The sequence below is a fragment of the Mchenga conophoros genome, linkage group LG22 (genome assembly GCF_057382185.1).
Source record: "Mchenga conophoros isolate Kocher_MC1m ecotype Shallow Benthic linkage group LG22, M_conophoros_male_GT1.1, whole genome shotgun sequence".
NCBI lineage: Eukaryota > Metazoa > Chordata > Actinopteri > Cichliformes > Cichlidae > Mchenga > Mchenga conophoros.
In genome coordinates this window covers 29,191,038-29,209,370 of record NC_140546.1, presented here as the reverse complement: position 1 = coordinate 29,209,370, position 18,333 = coordinate 29,191,038, and the positions used below count along the sequence as shown (strand labels likewise).

General features: G+C 39.2%; 1 protein-coding gene across 1 annotated transcript; it reads left to right on the top strand.

Moving 5' to 3' along the window:
* The first annotated feature begins 285 nt into the window (after positions 1–285).
* Positions 286–16,076, top strand: zdhhc18b (zDHHC palmitoyltransferase 18b). Its single transcript, XM_085261901.1, has 9 exons — positions 286–1,114; positions 1,741–1,901; positions 5,367–5,516; positions 5,670–5,807; positions 6,033–6,084; positions 6,516–6,618; positions 7,040–7,149; positions 7,715–7,817; positions 13,520–16,076. The coding sequence occupies exons 1-9, from the start codon at positions 864–866 to the stop codon at positions 13,874–13,876; spliced, it is 1,425 nt and encodes a 474-aa protein (XP_085118027.1). The 5' UTR covers positions 286–863; the 3' UTR covers positions 13,877–16,076.
* Positions 16,077–18,333: the final 2,257 nt, after the last annotated feature.

The following is an 18,333-nucleotide window of genomic DNA, read 5'->3' as shown; positions in this document are numbered from 1 at the left end:
CAGATTTCCGGTGGTTATTGTCCTTATCTGTGAACCAGCGTCAAGTCACCTACACTGGTCATTGAATTACCGGATATTCCACATGAAAGTATACTGATATTTTTTTTTTACATATATTTGAGAGAACAATTTAGTAACAACAGTGCGAGTAAATAAAGTACATCTTTAACCAATATTTTCGTATGACTTTTATTATTATGGTACATAAAATATAATATTGAATGTTGTAGTTTATTTAGAAAGAAAACCAACCGGAAATACTACATTTCTTTGCGTTTACTTTGACAACACGGCTCGTTTTATGGCAACGTAGCTAAACAGCAGGTAGTCACGAATGTGTCAGGACTCCTCCTAGTAGAGCGATATGCATTAAAAATAACAAAGTTTTTGTGTTACATGTCATTTACTCATAAAGGACCGCCGGAGCTTAGCATAAAGGCCGGCAATAATCTATAAGTCGAGGAAGCTAACAAGCTAGCAGTGGTAATAGCACTTTGGATTTACTGTTGTTAAATAACTCCGCAGCTGGATGAGCTTGCTAGGATGAATGGGAAAGCTAAGAAGCTAACGATGGTCATTGTGTTATAGGTTGGATTTGTGCTGTCTTTTTGGAGATAAACTTTTATAAATAATAAATTAGGAGTTATGAGAATAAACAGATATGTAATTTCGAGCACGGGGTCTCGTGGTTATTTACAGCTGGATATCCTCGGTGTGGGATTAGCTTATTTTCTCCTTGGAAAGACGACATTCGCTCCTTTCAGCTACCTCAAAATACACGGGAGTCGGTGATGCTGTCGGTCGCTGGACAAATGCACCGGGTGTCCGAACTAGGACAGAGCGGCCAGACTCCGTTATAAACAATGAAAAACTGCGAGTATCAACAAATAGACCCGCAAGCACTTCCGACGCCCACCCCGACCCCTCAGCCTCATCATGGGAATGACACGGAGAAGAAGAAGGAGCCGAGAAGACCCAGGAGAAAGTGGGAAGTTTTCCCCGGAAAGAATCGCTTCTACTGCGATGGACGGATCATAGTGGCCCGACAGAGTGGGGTCCTTCCCCTTACCCTGGGTCTCATCCTCGTCACAAGTGGTTTATTTTTTATATTTGAGTGAGTTCGTCTTATATTATATGGTTCTGTAATACTGATTGCGAGTTCCGTTCAAAAGTTGTCCACAGATGATACAAAGCTGCTTTTTAATCGATATTTTAATGAACTGAGCCCTGTCTGGCGCATCAAATCTGTTTTATTTATTTATATTGTTTGTCTGTTTGTTTGTTTTTTCCAAAAGCAAGAGACTCGCTAACATACAGTTGGACTTAGCAGGATGATATTTAATGATGCAGATTGCTCAAAAAAACAAAGCAAAAAAAAAAAAAAATACTGACCAAAGCGCATTTTTGACCCTGCACTGTATCGATATTTGTTTTAACCTGTGTGTTGCAATTATGTTTATTTTTAATGTTTTTTTTCTTAATATTTGAAGCTAAGTGCACATTTTTAAGAAGTAGTGCTTAATAATAGAAACAGGATTCTTTCTGCCACAGTAGAGTGAAAATGTGTTCAGTCTTCTGGGAGTTTTATGGCAATTAAAAGAGATGAATGTTAATTAAAATTAGATCCATCAGTGAGTTAAAGAAAAGAAGAAGGTAGGCTCAGTTATATGTGACAGAACATTGTCTGCATCTTTTCCCAGTGTGCCTTGGTAATTACCCCTGCCTGTGTTTGTTTCTCAGTTGTCCATTCCTGGTCAAACACCTGACCAGCTGCATACCTGTTATTGGAGGAGTCCTCTTTGTGTTTGTGCTCATCACCTTGCTCCAGACCAGCTTCACCGACCCCGGCATCCTGCCCAGAGCAACACCAGATGAGGCTGCAGACATTGAGAAACAGATTGGTAATGTCTAACAGCTGCACTAGTAACTATGAGGTTGTCTGCAAGGCCTTTGAATTTGACGTCCCGAATTGTTTCCTACAGACTGACATTCTGTTGGAAACACTGCTGGATAATAGGAGGAGTGGGGCTATATGCACTTGAGTGTACTGTGCGCTAAACATCAGTCTCTGGGGCTGAAAAGGCTTAAATGCCCAATATCTGCAGTTCCTCAAATAGCCACTGGAGGCAAACTCCAAAAACAAGCCAACCCAATGGTGGCACTGAGAGGTCAAATGGACTGCAACTCAAGAAAAAGCCTGCATATAGAAAAATGCAGTAAAAGCACTCAAAATAAAACACAAGTGTTTCTGAGAAGGTGATAACGTGACAGACTAGCTGTGGCTGTAACGAAAACCAAAACATGCGATTTATACACATGAATCATGTGATTAGATAGCAAGATACATTTAAAATTGCCTCTATAGTTCCCCCCCTCATAATAACTCCATGGTGGATGGTTTTTTGTATACAGTGCTTAACAAATGTATTAGACCAGCTGTCATAAAAACAGAAAACACAAATATTTTAGAAATTTGTCAAAAACTTGTTAAAAAAAGTAAAAACATAATATTATTTATTATCCATATTTTTATATCCAAATCAGAGAAGAAGTCAGAAGTGAATCAAACATTAGATTCAACCATTAAAACAATTTTTTTTTTCTGTTCAGGAATTCAACTAAATAGCTAATTTGGCATCTCAATAAAAAAGAATAAAGGTGGATTAACATTGCAGAAATACAAAAAGGGATTTTGGTAAGCAGCTGTGAGGCATCTGTAGCATAAACCTTACACTGGGTGGTGTAAGGCTTTCTAATTATCAGCATACTGGTGGTAGGGACATGGTAAATGGCCCTCTTGATTGATATGTCTTCTGATACAGAGAACTGTAGTCGATACATCTCGCCTTCACTACCTTTTGGTGTGTTTTCTGGTTGTTTCATATGATTGTTTGATAAATAATGTGCCTTCTTGTAAAGTACAGCCCGTCTAAGAAGTTTGTGCTTCGGATTTGGTGAGTAATATTTTAGTCTGTGCTGTGCTAGCAGATATAAGTGTGTTTGTTGTACGCGTGCAGTTTATGTAAGTAGCCTGCTAATCAAGCATGCTAGCATTAGTTGGTAACCTAGCACCCTGTTATACAGATTTTGTCAAACAAGAATGATAAGAATTGTTCTTAATAAATCAGCCATGTTGGTAATGATGGTGCTCACTGAGACACATATGGAAAAGGAAAAATTAGTCACCAAATATACTTGGTTGGCCTAAAATCTGTGTGCAGGAAATGCTGTCCAGTGTTGTCACATTTTTTCTCTTTTGGGATATTTCTGCACTGTGTTTTGGCTCTAAAGTTTCGTATAGGACGGGGAATCTTACCCATAAACCAGTACTGCTTAAACACAGGTTATTTTATTCCAAGTTATTGAAGAGTCAGTGGCCTTGACTTTGTTTTGATTAAAACACCATTCATAGTTTCAAGAGAATGAAAGCGCTGTTCTGGTGTGGCTAATTATTTATTCTGGAATCACACATGCGCGTACATTTTAATGGCTCAGTCACAATTTAAAATTCTTCAGGTCATTTTAATGATGCGGAAGTCATCAAGACATAAAAGAACACAAGTGGAATTTGCTGTGTAATAAACGTCATGTTGGCACGTTGAAAAGTGTCTGCTGCCTTCTAATTTTGGTCTGAAGTTTTCACTAGATTTTATACAGATTATTTTCCCCAATCTTTCACACCTCAGACCTGTTCAAAGCTCATCAGTTATGTTCACTCTCAGTTTTATGCCATGCCAATATTATTTTTACTTTCCATATGACTTGCATCGTTATAATGACCTGCATGTCTAAAGCTGGCTTTCTGTGCACTTTGGAAACTCCTACTCATGACCAGAGTTTAGGCAGTGGTGATGTAAGATCCACATGTTATCCAACTGAACTGTACTACAGCTATTTTTGAAATGAAGATTCTGGCGTGACTGTTGAACATTTATTTGGGCCCCAATGCTTCAGGAAAGATTCTGGAAAGCTCTCTTGTGTAGCTTCTTAGTTTGAATTAGCGCACGGTTTAGTATGGTATGGAATGGATGACACCGACTATTGTAAAAAAAAAATAAATAAAGAAAGAAAAACCCCCCATAAGGAACCATCTGTAAGTTGCGCAAAAAGAATAGCGGGTATTTCTTTTCTTTTTTTTTCTATTATTTTTCTCATGTTGGTCAACCTCTCAGGCACAGTGTCCAAGTTACTGGGAGAGAGTTTTTGCAGGTTAGTCATTTTGTGAAAGATGACACATCATTTTCCATCTGCTGTTACGAGCTGCACACCTGACACCAGATGTCTTTCTGCTCAGGCTATTATTGGGCTATAATCCACCCCTCGCCCTGAGTAAGAGTGGATAAAGGCGCAAGTTGTTACAACCCAGTGAAGTGGTCAGACCTGATTTTACAAGGATGTGAAGTGTGACAGAAAATGATTATAGGTTGAAATTGTGTACATTAAAACAGGATTCATACGTACACTATGCTTCATTGATTGACAGTGGGAGTACCTGACATCTGGGGTGTCTTTGCTAGTGGGATAGTCAAAGCAGTAACAGCCAGCCATTAACAAGGCAAGCTAATTGAGCTTTAATGATCACTTAGCATGAGTCACACTAACTGCCTGTTGCTAATGTTCTCCATTTTCATGCTGAATTACACAAACTTCCTTTATATTTTAATAACACGATGTGATGGATGGATTTGATTAGCTGCCATGGTGCTGGCATTGGAGAACTTTCTCAACTTTTAAGTGCAAGCACTGAAAGCAAAACAAAGGTCCAGATTCACAGTTTAGTTGTGCACTGCATTTAAAGTCAATGAGAGGTGTGGGGATTGAAGTTTGAAATGCAAATGTGTAAATCCCTGTTTTGTGTGCATGGAGACTCTCCAGGCACTCCAGGTTCTTCAAACTGCCCATAGACACAAGAAGTGTTCAGGTTCATTTGTGTTTCAAAATTGGCTGTAGGTTTGAATATGAGTATGAATGTTTGGCTCCATGTTCTAGCCCTGCGACACACTGGCCACCTGTCCAGGGTGCACTCCCCCCTTCCCCTGTGGGTTCAAGTCTGTAGCAGTGATTGAGGGAAAACTTTTTGAAATGATCTTTTAGAGCAATCTTCAAAAGGTTTTTAATGAGAAGCTCAAAGTACTGACCAGAGATGCGTGCAGCCCTAATGATGTGCACACATTGCTGATAATGTGATGGTATCCATTCACACTTTTATCGTGCTTTAAAGTGGTTTGTGAATGTGACACTTGTAAGTTTGCTGCCATGACTTTGATGGAAGTGGAACCTCGATGCTTACTGCAGCAATAACTGCACACCTACCTTAGATTTAAAGCACAACACTGTGTCCCTATTTTCACTGTTCTTCTCTGTAGACAACACTGGAAACACCAGCTATCGACCTCCGCCTCGCACCAAGGAAGTGCTAATCAATCAGCAGGTGGTGAAGCTCAAGTACTGCTTCACCTGCAAGATGTTCCGCCCTCCGCGCACCTCCCACTGCAGCCTGTGTGACAACTGTGTGGGTGAGCTGTGAACACACAGCGACACTGACATTTACAACCCATAAATAATAAAAAGAGGCTTCACAGAGCTGCAGAGAGCGCACTTTTATATAGCTCAGTGCTCTAGAGTTTTTTTTAACATTCCTAAAATGTGAGTTGATCACTGTCTTTCAGAGCGATTCGACCATCACTGCCCCTGGGTTGGGAACTGTGTAGGGAAACGTAACTACCGGTTTTTCTACACCTTCATCGTGTCGCTCTCCTTCCTGACGGCGTTCATCTTCGGCTGTGTGACCACACACCTAGCACTGAGTATGTGGTTTTGCTCTGATCTGCAGGTGTTTCATGCTTGGGAAGTAGCCGGCTTCAAATAGCGCCTGCTTGTTTGTTTTGTTTCATTTGGACTGCCAGGCGCGGTTCACAACAGCAGAGCAGTTTAATGTCTGACAAAAGCCATATATGTGGATCAGCTCGGTCATTTCCCACACAAATTAAATTTTATCATCCTGAAATCCTGCTCACTTTCCTCTTTTTCAGGAGCTCAGGGCGGGAAGGGCCTAGTGTTTGCGCTTCAGGAGAGTCCGGGGAGATATCCTGTACCGAATAAGATTTTTTTACTCAAAAAACACAGTCAGTGACAGAAGTCGGATGAAAATCAGTCAGCTTGCATATGTATATATAACATATACATAGACACCATTGCCATCTGTGATCATTTTTCTTATTTGTACTGTTTTTAACCGTGTTTTTCTTCACTTTATATTAGGAAACAAAAATTACTGTAATCCGTAGGGAAGTGCAGACAGAGGCTTTCTGGGCTGATATCAGGTTCTAAATAACAATTTGGCAAATATCCAGTGCTCGAATGGGGATATGTTTTAGTTGATTAGCTGTTGTTATGTCTTATATATTTCTTGGATCGTGCCAGTGAAACAAATTTGGCACAATTTTCAAGCCTTTTGTTTTTTCTTATGTAGCCAGTGTTTTGATAACTTTCCTTTCCTTGACTCAGTCTTTCACTGCAGTGGAGCTGGTGATATGTTTCTTTTCAGTTTGGTCCATTTTGGGCCTCTCAGGCTTCCATACATACCTGGTTGCTTCCAATCTTACCACTAACGAAGACGTGAGTACCCAAAGCTGCTTTTATGACTCAGTTTGTTAGACGACATCATGTTATTTTGTTCATTTTGTGATGCTTGTTAAATCAAAGAAAATATACTCTGTATGTAATTTGTAAATATATTTAATATTAATTTTCTGTTAGTGTGGAAGTATATTTAACATTAGAATACTTTTAATTAACAATAACAATAGTAACAACAACACAAATATTAATACTAATATTTTGTTAGTAGTAAGGGAAATCTTGCAGATACTTTTGTATTCACAAAGTGAACAAACTCTACTTCCAAAATAATGTGTTTGGGGAAAAACATGTCATATGTTTTATATCAGAATCCAATCAGAATCAGAAAGACTTTATTTATCCCCAAGGGGCAATTATATGTGATTTGTTTTTATTTTTTATATTTATATTTTTTTAGATTAAAGGCTCCTGGTCAGGGAAGAGTGGAGAAGATGTTACAAACCCATACAGTCATAAAAACATCTTTATCAACTGTTGCTCGGTGCTTTGTGCGCCCATGCCGCCAAGGTTGGTCCTCTTTATGAATTACTCCTTCCATCATTAAATCTTTAATATCGAGTCCAAGTAACAAAGAGAGATGCTTGTGAGGATCCTTGTATATTAGTTTTAGCTATTTTATTACTAATGGGCTGTTTAAGATGGTGCATATTTCATTTGCAAGCATGCATACTTTATGAAAGAAGCAATCACTGATAATTTTAAATAAGTTTGTATGAGTTGATAAAGAGAGCGCAGTACTAATAAACCTGTAGCAATAGCAATCAGCTGGATTGTGGCTATTTTTGAATTACAGAGCTTCAGTTCATTGTTTAATTGCAATTTAGTTTTATGTGTGTAAGTAGCAGCAGTTTAGTTGTCTCAACCACTTACTATTACAAGATAAAGAGTCTCAGATGGAAAACCAGACAGCCAAGAGAGTAAGTAGTTGGAGATGGCGGGGAGGAAGAATTCCTAATTCTTAATCTGTGATGTGCGTTCTGCATTCATGACAAAGATGACAAGATATTGGTATTAATGGAGGAACATCCTCGCCTCATAACCTGAACATTCGTATCTTTCTGTGCCATTTCAGCTTGATTGACAGACGGGGTTTCCTGCCGGCAGATGAGTCTGCCCAGACTGGCAGTGCTGACATCGAGCTGCCCACCCTGGCCGCTAAAAGCGAGATAAATGTGGTAGGAGCTGCTTTTGCATTGCAGAAATCCCCCTCTCCCGTGCCTGCACCCTGTGACTGCCACCAAAACTCTTTCTGTGCCTGAGAGAAACCTCGTTGCCTGCTGTAGCCCCAACCCAGCATCTGTTTGCTGCCTGTTGTTGACTGTCATGTAAAGGTTTGGTGTATTAACACTCTAGTCAGAGGTTTATCGCACAGTATTATGCCTCTTATTGGAAGTTAAAGGGATAGTTGAACGTTATGGCGCATTTGTTTGGTTTGGTTGGTGGAGTTTAAAAAAATGTTTTTTCTATTATTCTATTTCTTATTCTAGTAAAGAGCTGCAATGTTTTTAGCTCAGTTTTACTTATTAATTTATTATGATTATGAAAAACAGATAGGGTACTAGTTAGGAGTACTTACTTGCCACTCAACACCTGTTTTGGTTTTAAACCGAAAGCTGAAGGACCTAGAAGAACATCAAATGAAGAGAATGTATTTGGGGGCTTTTGAAGCAGTACAATCAAAGTTTGAAGACTGCTTAAACTGGGTTACTTTATACATTTTTAATATTTTATGACATTATTACATATCAACATTATTTTGAAACTGAGTTGTCCTATCTTTAAGAACTCCTTATTAACTAAATATAAAAAAAATTAGAGAAGTCTGTTTATGGTCTGTGTGTTTGAAAGATGAGAGCAGTAGTGGTAGACAAGTATTTTGGATTTTTAAATTGCTAACTGTCATTATTGGTGTTCCTATACTGGTTAGACTCTACAAAGGACAAACTATTCTATTTGTTATATTCTACTAATTCTAATGGTTGCCAAACCATGTTTTTATTGATATATACTGAGGTGTCAAAACTCATCATTAAGGGTAGAGGGGGATGTCATCAAATGCAAGAGTTAAAGGAAGAGTCGGGGGAGGGATATAATATTTTTATAAATGATCGAGGGGGCACAACCACACATGGACAACCATTCACACCTATGGGAAATTTAGAGTTTCCAGTTAACCTATCCCTACTAAGTGCATGTCTTTGGACTGCGGGAGGAAGCCGGAGTACCCGGAGAACACCCACGGAAACACAGGGAGAACATGCAAACTCCACACAGAAAGACCCTGGGCCCGACCTTCTTGCTGTGAGGCAACAGTGCTAACCACTGTGCCACCGTGCTGCTCATACATGATTTATGACTTCGTAGAGTGACCACTAGAGGTATGTTAATTGTCACGAAGTCCCTGCCCTGAGGTCTGCTGCTAGCAGGACTCTTTGAATTGCGCATTACTGAATAATTATTAAGTTGAATTGTCAAAGACGCAGACAATTAAATTAAAAAAAAGAAAAAAACTCATAAAGACCAACAGTAACCAGTCACCCAGTAACACCTCTTAATCTTGTTTGTTTCTTAAAAAAACAAAATGTTAACGTATTGATTTATAATTTTTGTTGAAGGCATATCTTAGAAATATAGATGACAAACATGAAAAAGTAGCTCTAATGTCCAGGTTTAAATAAGAGAACTAATGATGCTTTGGCAGGTGCGTATTTTAATTCAGGAAATAGTCAACTGGGGTCCTGCTGCTGTTTTTTTTTTTTTTTTTTTTTTTTTTTTTTTTTTTTTAAACTTGAACTACTTTGTTAAAGTGTAATTTAATATGGTGTCTTTAGCTGTTGTTCAGCCATGTCTACCTCATGGAAATGCACACATAAAATTCTTCTTGTGCTATTTTTAATAGAGAGTACTACTCTCTGTATGCACATTTTTCCTCAGTGTTTACTTCTATGCAGTATCGTGTGCCAGCTCCGGGTGTTTAGAGAGCAGGAGATGTAAGAAGTGTTTCCAGCTCCTCCTCACAGAGCATCTCTCTTGCTGTTCTCTCTGACAGCAAGGGATATAAAAAGATACTTGAAGTGTTTTTAAGCCAGTTTTGTTTACAAGACTTGCCCAGAGTTCAGATAGAGTTGCAATCTGAGCCTCAATATATTCACATATCGCGTAGTACAGTGAGAGTCAGTTGAAGCTGGAGTCTTGTGTCTTTGAGTGTGTATAAGCTAGCCTTTTGAAGTCAGTTGAAAAGCTGGTGACGCTGTAAAGAAAGCTATTTCTGTAACAGCGGTTTGTAAATTTGAGTGTGTGCTGTTTGTTTTCTCCTGTCATGTCTGTCTGCATATAAAAGGTTAAAATGCCAAAAGATTTGTGACGAGGGAAGCTCCTCATATCCTTCATCTCTTGCTTCCTGTCATGCCTTTGTTTCATTTTTACGTGTTTTTTTTTTTTTTTTTACGACGTTTCAGTTTTTAGTATCTGTAATGTATAACATTAAATTTTTGTCCATGCAGTTCATCATGTGTTGTCATTTTTCATTTTGTTTCCATCCATCATCACCGTTTTCCTATCACAGTACAAGGAGACATACTTTTCTATATTTTTCCTACGAGACAAACCCAGAATCAGTCCCTCCCTGTGTGTCTGCTCACCCAGTGCTGACTCACTGTTCTCTGTGTGGTGTGTCTCTGTGCCTGCGTCCCTCCACCAACACTAGGAGGAGAAGTGTCTGGACTTTGCTCTGTCCTGCACTGGCTGATTAGCCGCTGTTAGAGCAAAGAAAAGCGAGCCTTGAGCTTGGTAAGCCTGTATAGAGAAAGGGAGAGTGAGTGCAGACAGCCTGTGGCCGCCGTTGTCTTTGCATGCCCCTTTGCTGGGCTGCTTTACTCCCGCATGGCTTTAACCATTGCCAATGTTAAATGCATTGAAGTGTATAATTGATCCCAGTAAAGGGTGCATAGTTACGGATCAAACAACTCTCTTGTGCTAACCACCAGACTGTTTAAAGACTGACAAAAACAACTGTAGGAAGATGTTCATTCAGAGGTCAGTGAAACATAATGACAGCCATTAAACCAGCTTCTTAAGGAATGAACTGCAGGGCTTTAACAGTGCTTAGAGACTTCCCATGTGTGTATAATTTTTAGGTTTAGGGGTGGAAACAGTGTTGAAATATACCCATATGGTGACAGCACATTTTCTCGACCCTGAATTATACGTAGCGTATAAACTTTGAATACAAACTAGCATATGGAGAAAAAAAAAAAAGGTTTAGCATTTAAATGAAAAATTTTCCAGAGCTTATGCTGTTAAAATTCATTCATTTGTCAGACTAATTTACATTCAAGGCTAAAGAAGCGAATTAGGGTGAATAGTTGCATTTAAAAAGTGCCCAAAGCAACATTTTATACTAAGAAATGATCAGTTCATGTAAAACGGGTTGCTCATAGTATCAAATATTATCACCAAACTGAACTTCCAGTCAGTTCTGTGCAGTTTAACAGCTCCTTTCAGCTCACTCTTTTGGTTTTACTGGTCTTAGTTTGGCTGAGCTAACTGCTACTTTATATTTTCATTGTGTGTTAAATTGCTTTAGTAATAAAAGGTACTTTTTAAAAGTACATTTGCATGCTTATAAAGATCCCAGCCAATCTCTGTTTAATTCAGTGTTTTTTATTTGGCGTCAGTTTAAAGCAAAGCATCTCAAGGCAGGTATGTTTATAAGGTAAAGGCTGTGTAACGTTACAGAGTGGGATAAAAACATCTGCCAACAAGCAGAAAGAAGTCAGGTTCAGGGTCTGCTGCTGTACTTGTAAACATTTACTGTTTTGAGCTACTGAACCTTTAATCTCAGTTCAGATTGACTTGGATGTGTCAGCTTGAAAATGTAAACCTTTAAATTGCAAAGAACCCACCACACAAATGCACGCTTGATAATGGATGCATTAACAGAGCCAATGCATCCAATCACTTCCTTTTAGCCAGCTTGTCCCAGTGGTCACTCATTGTATTACAGACAAGGGTTTTTCACATAAACCACAATTATAAAAGTTTATAAAGCATTTACTGAAGACCACTGACTGTAAACAATGCTAGGTTTTATCGTTTTGGTCGGGACGTCTTCGTCTGAAGATGGTTTAAAAAGCATAGAAGATGTTTGTTAAACTTCAACATCTCCCAGAAGAATCTTACAGTTTGTGATCTCAGTGTAAAGCCTGACCTGAGTCTGATCCTTTGGGCAAGCCTGCAGGGATAGTGATATGGAGTTCTCTTTAATGGATCCAGCATGACGCGTAAGAAGCATCCACACTGGAAGAACTAGCAGTGATGATACCGTAAAAGATGGACTTATCTTCCTGTTCTGAGAAATGAAGCCTTTAAGAGGACGTGAAACACTACACGTAAAAAGGCTAATCTACATCACGGAGCCCTGCTCTCAAAAACTGTCTGCGAGTCTAGTCACGTTTGTTAAATTCTTTACAGCTAACGGCCGGATTTTCCCATTTCAGTGCAGGAAGCCAAATAATGAAAAGCCAATTACTGCGAAAGAGACAGACAGTGAAAGTGGACAGTATATCCTCGGTTTCTTAACGTAAAACTCATTGTTGCAGCCAGGGACAGCACAAAAGTGATCCCCTTAAACCACAGCTATCAAACTCCAGTCCTCAAGGGCCGGTGTCCTGAAACCTTTCTGAGTACCTGCTGCAACACACCTGAATAACATTAGGTCATTAGCAAGACTGTAGAACTTGACTGCACGCTGAGGTGGCAATTCAGCCTTTTGATTCATGTTACAGCAGCATCTTTCAAACACATACACTTATTTAAAATTGCTTGAGTAGGGTTAGGGGTTGCCACCTCAGCATGCACTCAAGTTCTATAGAGTCTTGCTAATGACCTAATGTTATTCAGTTGTGTTGCAGCAGGGACATATTTAAAAGTTTCGGGACACCGGCCCTCGAGGACTGGAGCTTGACACACCTGCCTTAAACTCATTTTTAGTTTTGGTGTTATTTTTCTCTGAGTTATCGATTCTATGGGCTCAGTCACTCATTTTGGGAACTTGTAAATTTTGGTCATATAAGGGTCAAAAAGCAGGATTATCCAGAGTGCGCTCATTGGCTAAGGACATGTGCTGTTTGAACGTGTTCTCCTCAAGGCTTCATAAAAGAATCTCACAAAACAGTCAGTGATGTCATAGTCACTATGTTCATCTTTTATGATATTTATGACAATAATGTGGGAACCAGAGGTAACAGAATATCAATGACATTCAGCAACTTTAACAGCGACAGGCAAAATAACTGCTGATGACATAAAGTGGGCAGGTTCTGAGTTAGACTTCTCACATTCTACTTGAAAGGTGGAAACGACTACCAGCGAGAGTGAAGGATACGGTTGACTGACATATGATGGAATGCTTTTAATGTTCACTAGTGACCAGTCGTCAGTGATGAAGCCACAGGCACCAAGCAAACTGCTTCTTGTGTGGACGCCCTGTTAAAGTCTGAATATTCTGGCAGCTGCTACTTAAACTTCATCAATCCTTTTTTAGAACCAGCTCTTGCAAACTATCACGCTTTGTTTTAGTGCCATTCTAAAAGTTTGGTGTAATAAATAAACAGGCTTCTTGGGCTAAATCAAATATGAAATGTGACTGGCCAGGTTCAATGTGCATGCCTATGCATGTCTGTGGCATGAAATATTTTGGATATCCTGCTTGAGATCACGTGTGGATCCTGCTTGCACTCCTAGTTGGCCTTTGACTCATGTTATATTTGCTGAAGTAATTTCAGAGACTGATGTGTTCCCTGTTAATATCACTAGCTTGTTTTGTCACTTGTTTTATTACTTTTTTTACTTCCTCTTTCTTGCACTGCCCTTGCAGTGCACACAGGGAACTAAAGGTCTGCTAGAATCGGCTGCGCTTTCTCCGCTCCTGTCCACCTCGTGTCCTCAGGGGAAACCTCAGAATGCTCATTCCTGCCCAGAAACCAGCCCAGCGTTGAACTCTGACCCCACATCGGAGTTCTCTAAAGGCTGCAGGGGTAACCATACGTCCAGCTCCCATGGCGATACTTCTCGTCCACGTCACACCAAAGCTCGCTCAAAGAAATGCAGACGAGAGGCTCTGCATATTCCCAACCCTGCATTTGATGTCCCAGTTTCCCCTACCTCTCCGGACGCTGCCCCTGACTCCAAAGCCAGGAGCCACAAAGGAGGCAGCCTCACCCCGTTGCACTGACTGTCTTGAATGATGTTTTTCACAAGTCAAACACTGTTTGAGGCTTGCATGCTGTAACACAGTCAGATCCAAGTTATATGATTTTTTTGTTTGGTTATTCCTGTTGGTTCTCTGAAACTCCAGGAGCGTTGAAGATGTTTGGTCACTGAGTAAGACAATCACAGTGGAAATAGGACAGATTTGATGAAGAGGATTCTAGATGCAACATAGCGCTGGTGTAGAGAAAAGTTCTAAGAAGGTTTGTGAGCCGTAGATTCTTGTGTAAAAAAACAAATTTACCAGCATGTCAGATTTCACCAAATTTGTGAAACAGCGGCTTTAATGTATCAGGTGGATGGAAGCTCTGAATTGTGTATATCTATAAAGAGAGGATCCTTGAAGGGAAAATCCACCCAAAAATGTTCACATCTCAAGCTGTACAGGCAGTGATTAATGGAACAAGTCGCAGGACTCGTTGACTAAAGCACTGTCCTCAAAACACTTTCATGTGGAATCACCCGTTTAGCTCACTGGGTTAAGCAGGCAACCCATTTGCCTCAAGACATGTCTTCCCCCTGGTTTCTCCCAGGCTTCCTGTCTTCTCTTTGCTCTCCTATTGCAATATAATCCATATAATCTGGTACAGAATTTATATGGAGTAAATATTTAGTCACCACAGCCACCACAGGTGGGTAAGGTTTGGCCACCCCTTCTGCCCAGTAAGTGTGAAACGGCAATGTCTGCAAAAGAGCCTTTACTGTGCAGTGGTTGAAATATCTAATTTATTCATTTGGATTGTTGTAGGGCTTTAGGGGTATGCCTGCTCTGTTCCACCACCTGTCATTGTCTGTTCTGCTAATTTAAATCTCTGAACTGGATCTCTGGGCTGTGTTTGAGGAGGTGATTCTTTTTGGAACATTTTTAATTAATTATTAATACTCTTAATAAGCTTTTGTTTCAGTTTTACTATAGGGAAGTTATTCTTCTGTTACTTGACACTTTTAAAAACTTTTTTTTTTTAAAGTTTTACATAAAAATGCTTGTTATGCATGAGTCCTCATGGCATACCTTTCTATGGCAGTCATGCCTAAATGATTAGGAATGATTTGGTACATCTGGTAAGCAATCATTTGGTACTACAACAATCTGTAAAATGGGGAAACAAGAACTAGAAATAGGTTCTGAGCTCAACCTGCCCACCTCTTTAAAAACTATCTGGCTCTGTGGCTGCTTCCACTGGGTTTCAGTCTAACAGAACCTGAGGGTACCAAATGCAGAGATGGGGATATAACTGAACTATGCACTTGTTTTTTCCCCCCACATCTATAATAATGCAGGCAAAGATTTGGTCCACTGACCTTAGTGACATTGAATATTGGATTAATCATTCAAATCTATATGTAAAACACCTAATTTTTCACTGAAGGTGATGACTTTGTGTTCTAAAATAAGCAAAATGTGAATGTTGTTGTGTGGATTTTTCCGATGACCTTGCACAAACAGCACAGTGGATAAGATGTAAATCAGTTTAGTGGTGTGTACTGTTGTTCAGATCTTCGTGCTGTAAAAAGGAATTGAGTGCAACTGCATGGTCATGACTAAAAGGTGTATTTTATGATGTTTCTTTAAATGCATTCAAACATTGCACCATCTCAACACACCTTTTTGTAGGAAACCAGTGTTGTGTTTCAAAACTGAAACAGCATTACTGATTCCCGCTTGTATTCTTGTCACCATCACACAATGATTTAAAGCTCCTTTTCACATGTCCACCTCCTGCTCACACACCTTGTGTCAGTAATAGCAATACCTCCTGTCTTCTCCTTTCCCTAAAATTGTTTTTCTTTGTGCACTTTGACAAATCTGAGACTTGTGTGAATGGAGGATGTACTGGTTTGTTCTCAGGTGAAAGCTTTAGGTTAGGTATTCAATATGCAAGTTCAATGTGACATGTGTTCACACACATTGTGACCCGATGGCAATAGCTGCACAAGAGTGCAAAGACCCCAACTATCATGTACACACTGTCCGTCTATAGTTCACCTAAAGAGTGTCTGTGCAGCATCTGCTGTGTCAAAAGTCACCCCAACACCCTCAGTGACATCACTAAGTGAATGCGAGTGATGCATTTATTAGGAGAAACATACTGTACTGTATTTGTACCAACTGTAAGGTAAATTAAGCCAATGCTCCTGTCAAAATAAAGGAAAGAAAAATACAACTCACTGAACAATCTGTGTATTTTTTAAGCTGACCACAAGGTGGCACTGGTGGTCCGTGAGCGTGAACTGGAGTCAGTAAATCAGTCAGTGAGCCACTGTTTGGACAATTTGGTGTTTTGTTTCCTCTTAGATGTTTAATAAAACGGAAAATAATCAAAAGATTTTTCTTTTTTCCTCTTTGCAATGGAAAAAAAAGATCACAGTACCACATCTGTGCAATTAGTAAAAAAATAAATATACTGTAGAGAATTTGGTGTAGAAAACATTAAGTCTGATTTTCAGGTTCATGTGGAGCCATGTGCTACATAAAAGTTTATTCAATACAAAGTATGAAACTTTTTTGTATTGAATGAGTAAGTTCTGTTTTTCAGAATCGTGAAACAAGCATCAGAAGCAAACAAGCTTCTTTTATTTAAGTCACAATTCTACAGAAGGAACACTACGAATATTTTAAAATATGCTTAAAGGGCCAAAAGTAAAATACTCATTTTCAGTTTATTTATTTTATTGGATTATAACTGATTCCTTGATTTAAGTATTACTTTAATGTGTCAGTTGGAGAGGACTGTAATGATATATCCTATATAATCTTCCTGTTAAAAGGGAGTTTTTCCTTCCTACTGTTGCCAAAGTGCTTGCTCATAGGGGGTCATATGATTGTTGAGTTTTTCTCTGTATGTCTTATTGTAGAGTCTACCTTACAACATAAAGCACCTTGAAGCAACTGTTGTTGTAATTTGGCACTATATAAATAAAACTGAAATGAATTGAATATGCTAATGGGTAATTTTCTATACTTATAAATGTCCTAATATCCTGTGATGTGATGCTGTATATTTTAAAATGTGCAAAAAAAGTAAAGAAAAAACTATGCTGTGGAGTACCAAGTAGAATATTTTTCATTTAGTATAGTAGAAGTGGAAAGTAGAATAAGACAAAAAAAATGCATAAGTTATTCTGTTTCACTGCCATTCAATGTCTGGTTTAGTCATATAGCAATAAATCACAAAACAATCACCTCAAAGTGCTTTCTACTGCATGGTAACCCTACAGTATTCTGAAGAAAATCCCAACGATTAAATCAGCACTTTGCAATGTAGTAAGAAAAAACTCCCTTTTAGCAGGAAGAAACCTTCGGCAGTCCTAAGCTTGGGGAGGGGAAGTCATCTGCCACTACCATTTGGTGGGTGAGGAGAAAAGGAGAAACAAAAAGTGAGGATAGGGATCCAGAACAAAACACAGACTACAGTAAGAGAGAGTGAAGACAAAAGTTCAATGATGCACTTAACAGCAGAAAGCTCTGCCTCCCATTCTACTTTTAGAACTACGAGTCAGCCGGTAAGTCAGCTGAAGTGGTCTGTTGGGATAATATAGTACAATGAGAAGGATTTTAAATTTCAATTCTGGATTTAACGGGAAGCCAGCAAAGATAAAGTAATTACAGGGGAAATATGATCTCTCTTTCTAGTCCCCGTTAGTACTCTTGCTGCAGCTTTTTGGATTGACCAAAGATTGACTGAGAAAGCGGCATGAACTAGTTTTTCAGCATCACTCTGTGGCAGGATTAAAGAGATTGAACAGATGCAAGAAAGCAACCCTATATATATTTAATGTGTGTGTTGAAGAACATGTTGATTAAAAATGACACCAAGACTCCTCCAGTGTTACTGGAGGCCAAGGTAAGAATCTGGAGAGATACCATGTTTCCAAGATCTTTAAGACATGTCTGTTTATCTAACTGATTTGTGTCATTTGGCTTCATAGATAAAGCTGGGGATCATCTGCATAGTGATGACAATGTATGTTGCATTTTCTAAGTTTAGTGAAGTAGAACTGGTCCCAGCATAGAACCCAGTGAAACTCCTTGACTAACTGTCATGTGTCTAGAAGACTCTCCGTCTTCATGCGCAAATTGGAATTTATGAGCTGGATGCAATTTCAACTATTGCAGTGCATTTCCTTTAATACCTGCAATGTGTTTTGTTTAATGTGTTTGAATTATGCCTGGGATTTAAAGCTCGCTGATTTATTGCTTTCTTTTTATCCAGAGTCGTACACAGTAAGGATGTAAAACTATTAACAAGATCATCTATCTCTGTTGGAGTAAAGTTGGATTGTTGCTCTGGTTCACGTTGTTAATAGACCTCTCTGCACTGAATCTTACTTGTTATTAACCCCTGTCTCTCTTCCACAGCATGTTTTTATCCTGTCTTCCTTCTCTCTCCCCCGCCCCACCCCTCCCTGAGCCTGGTTCTG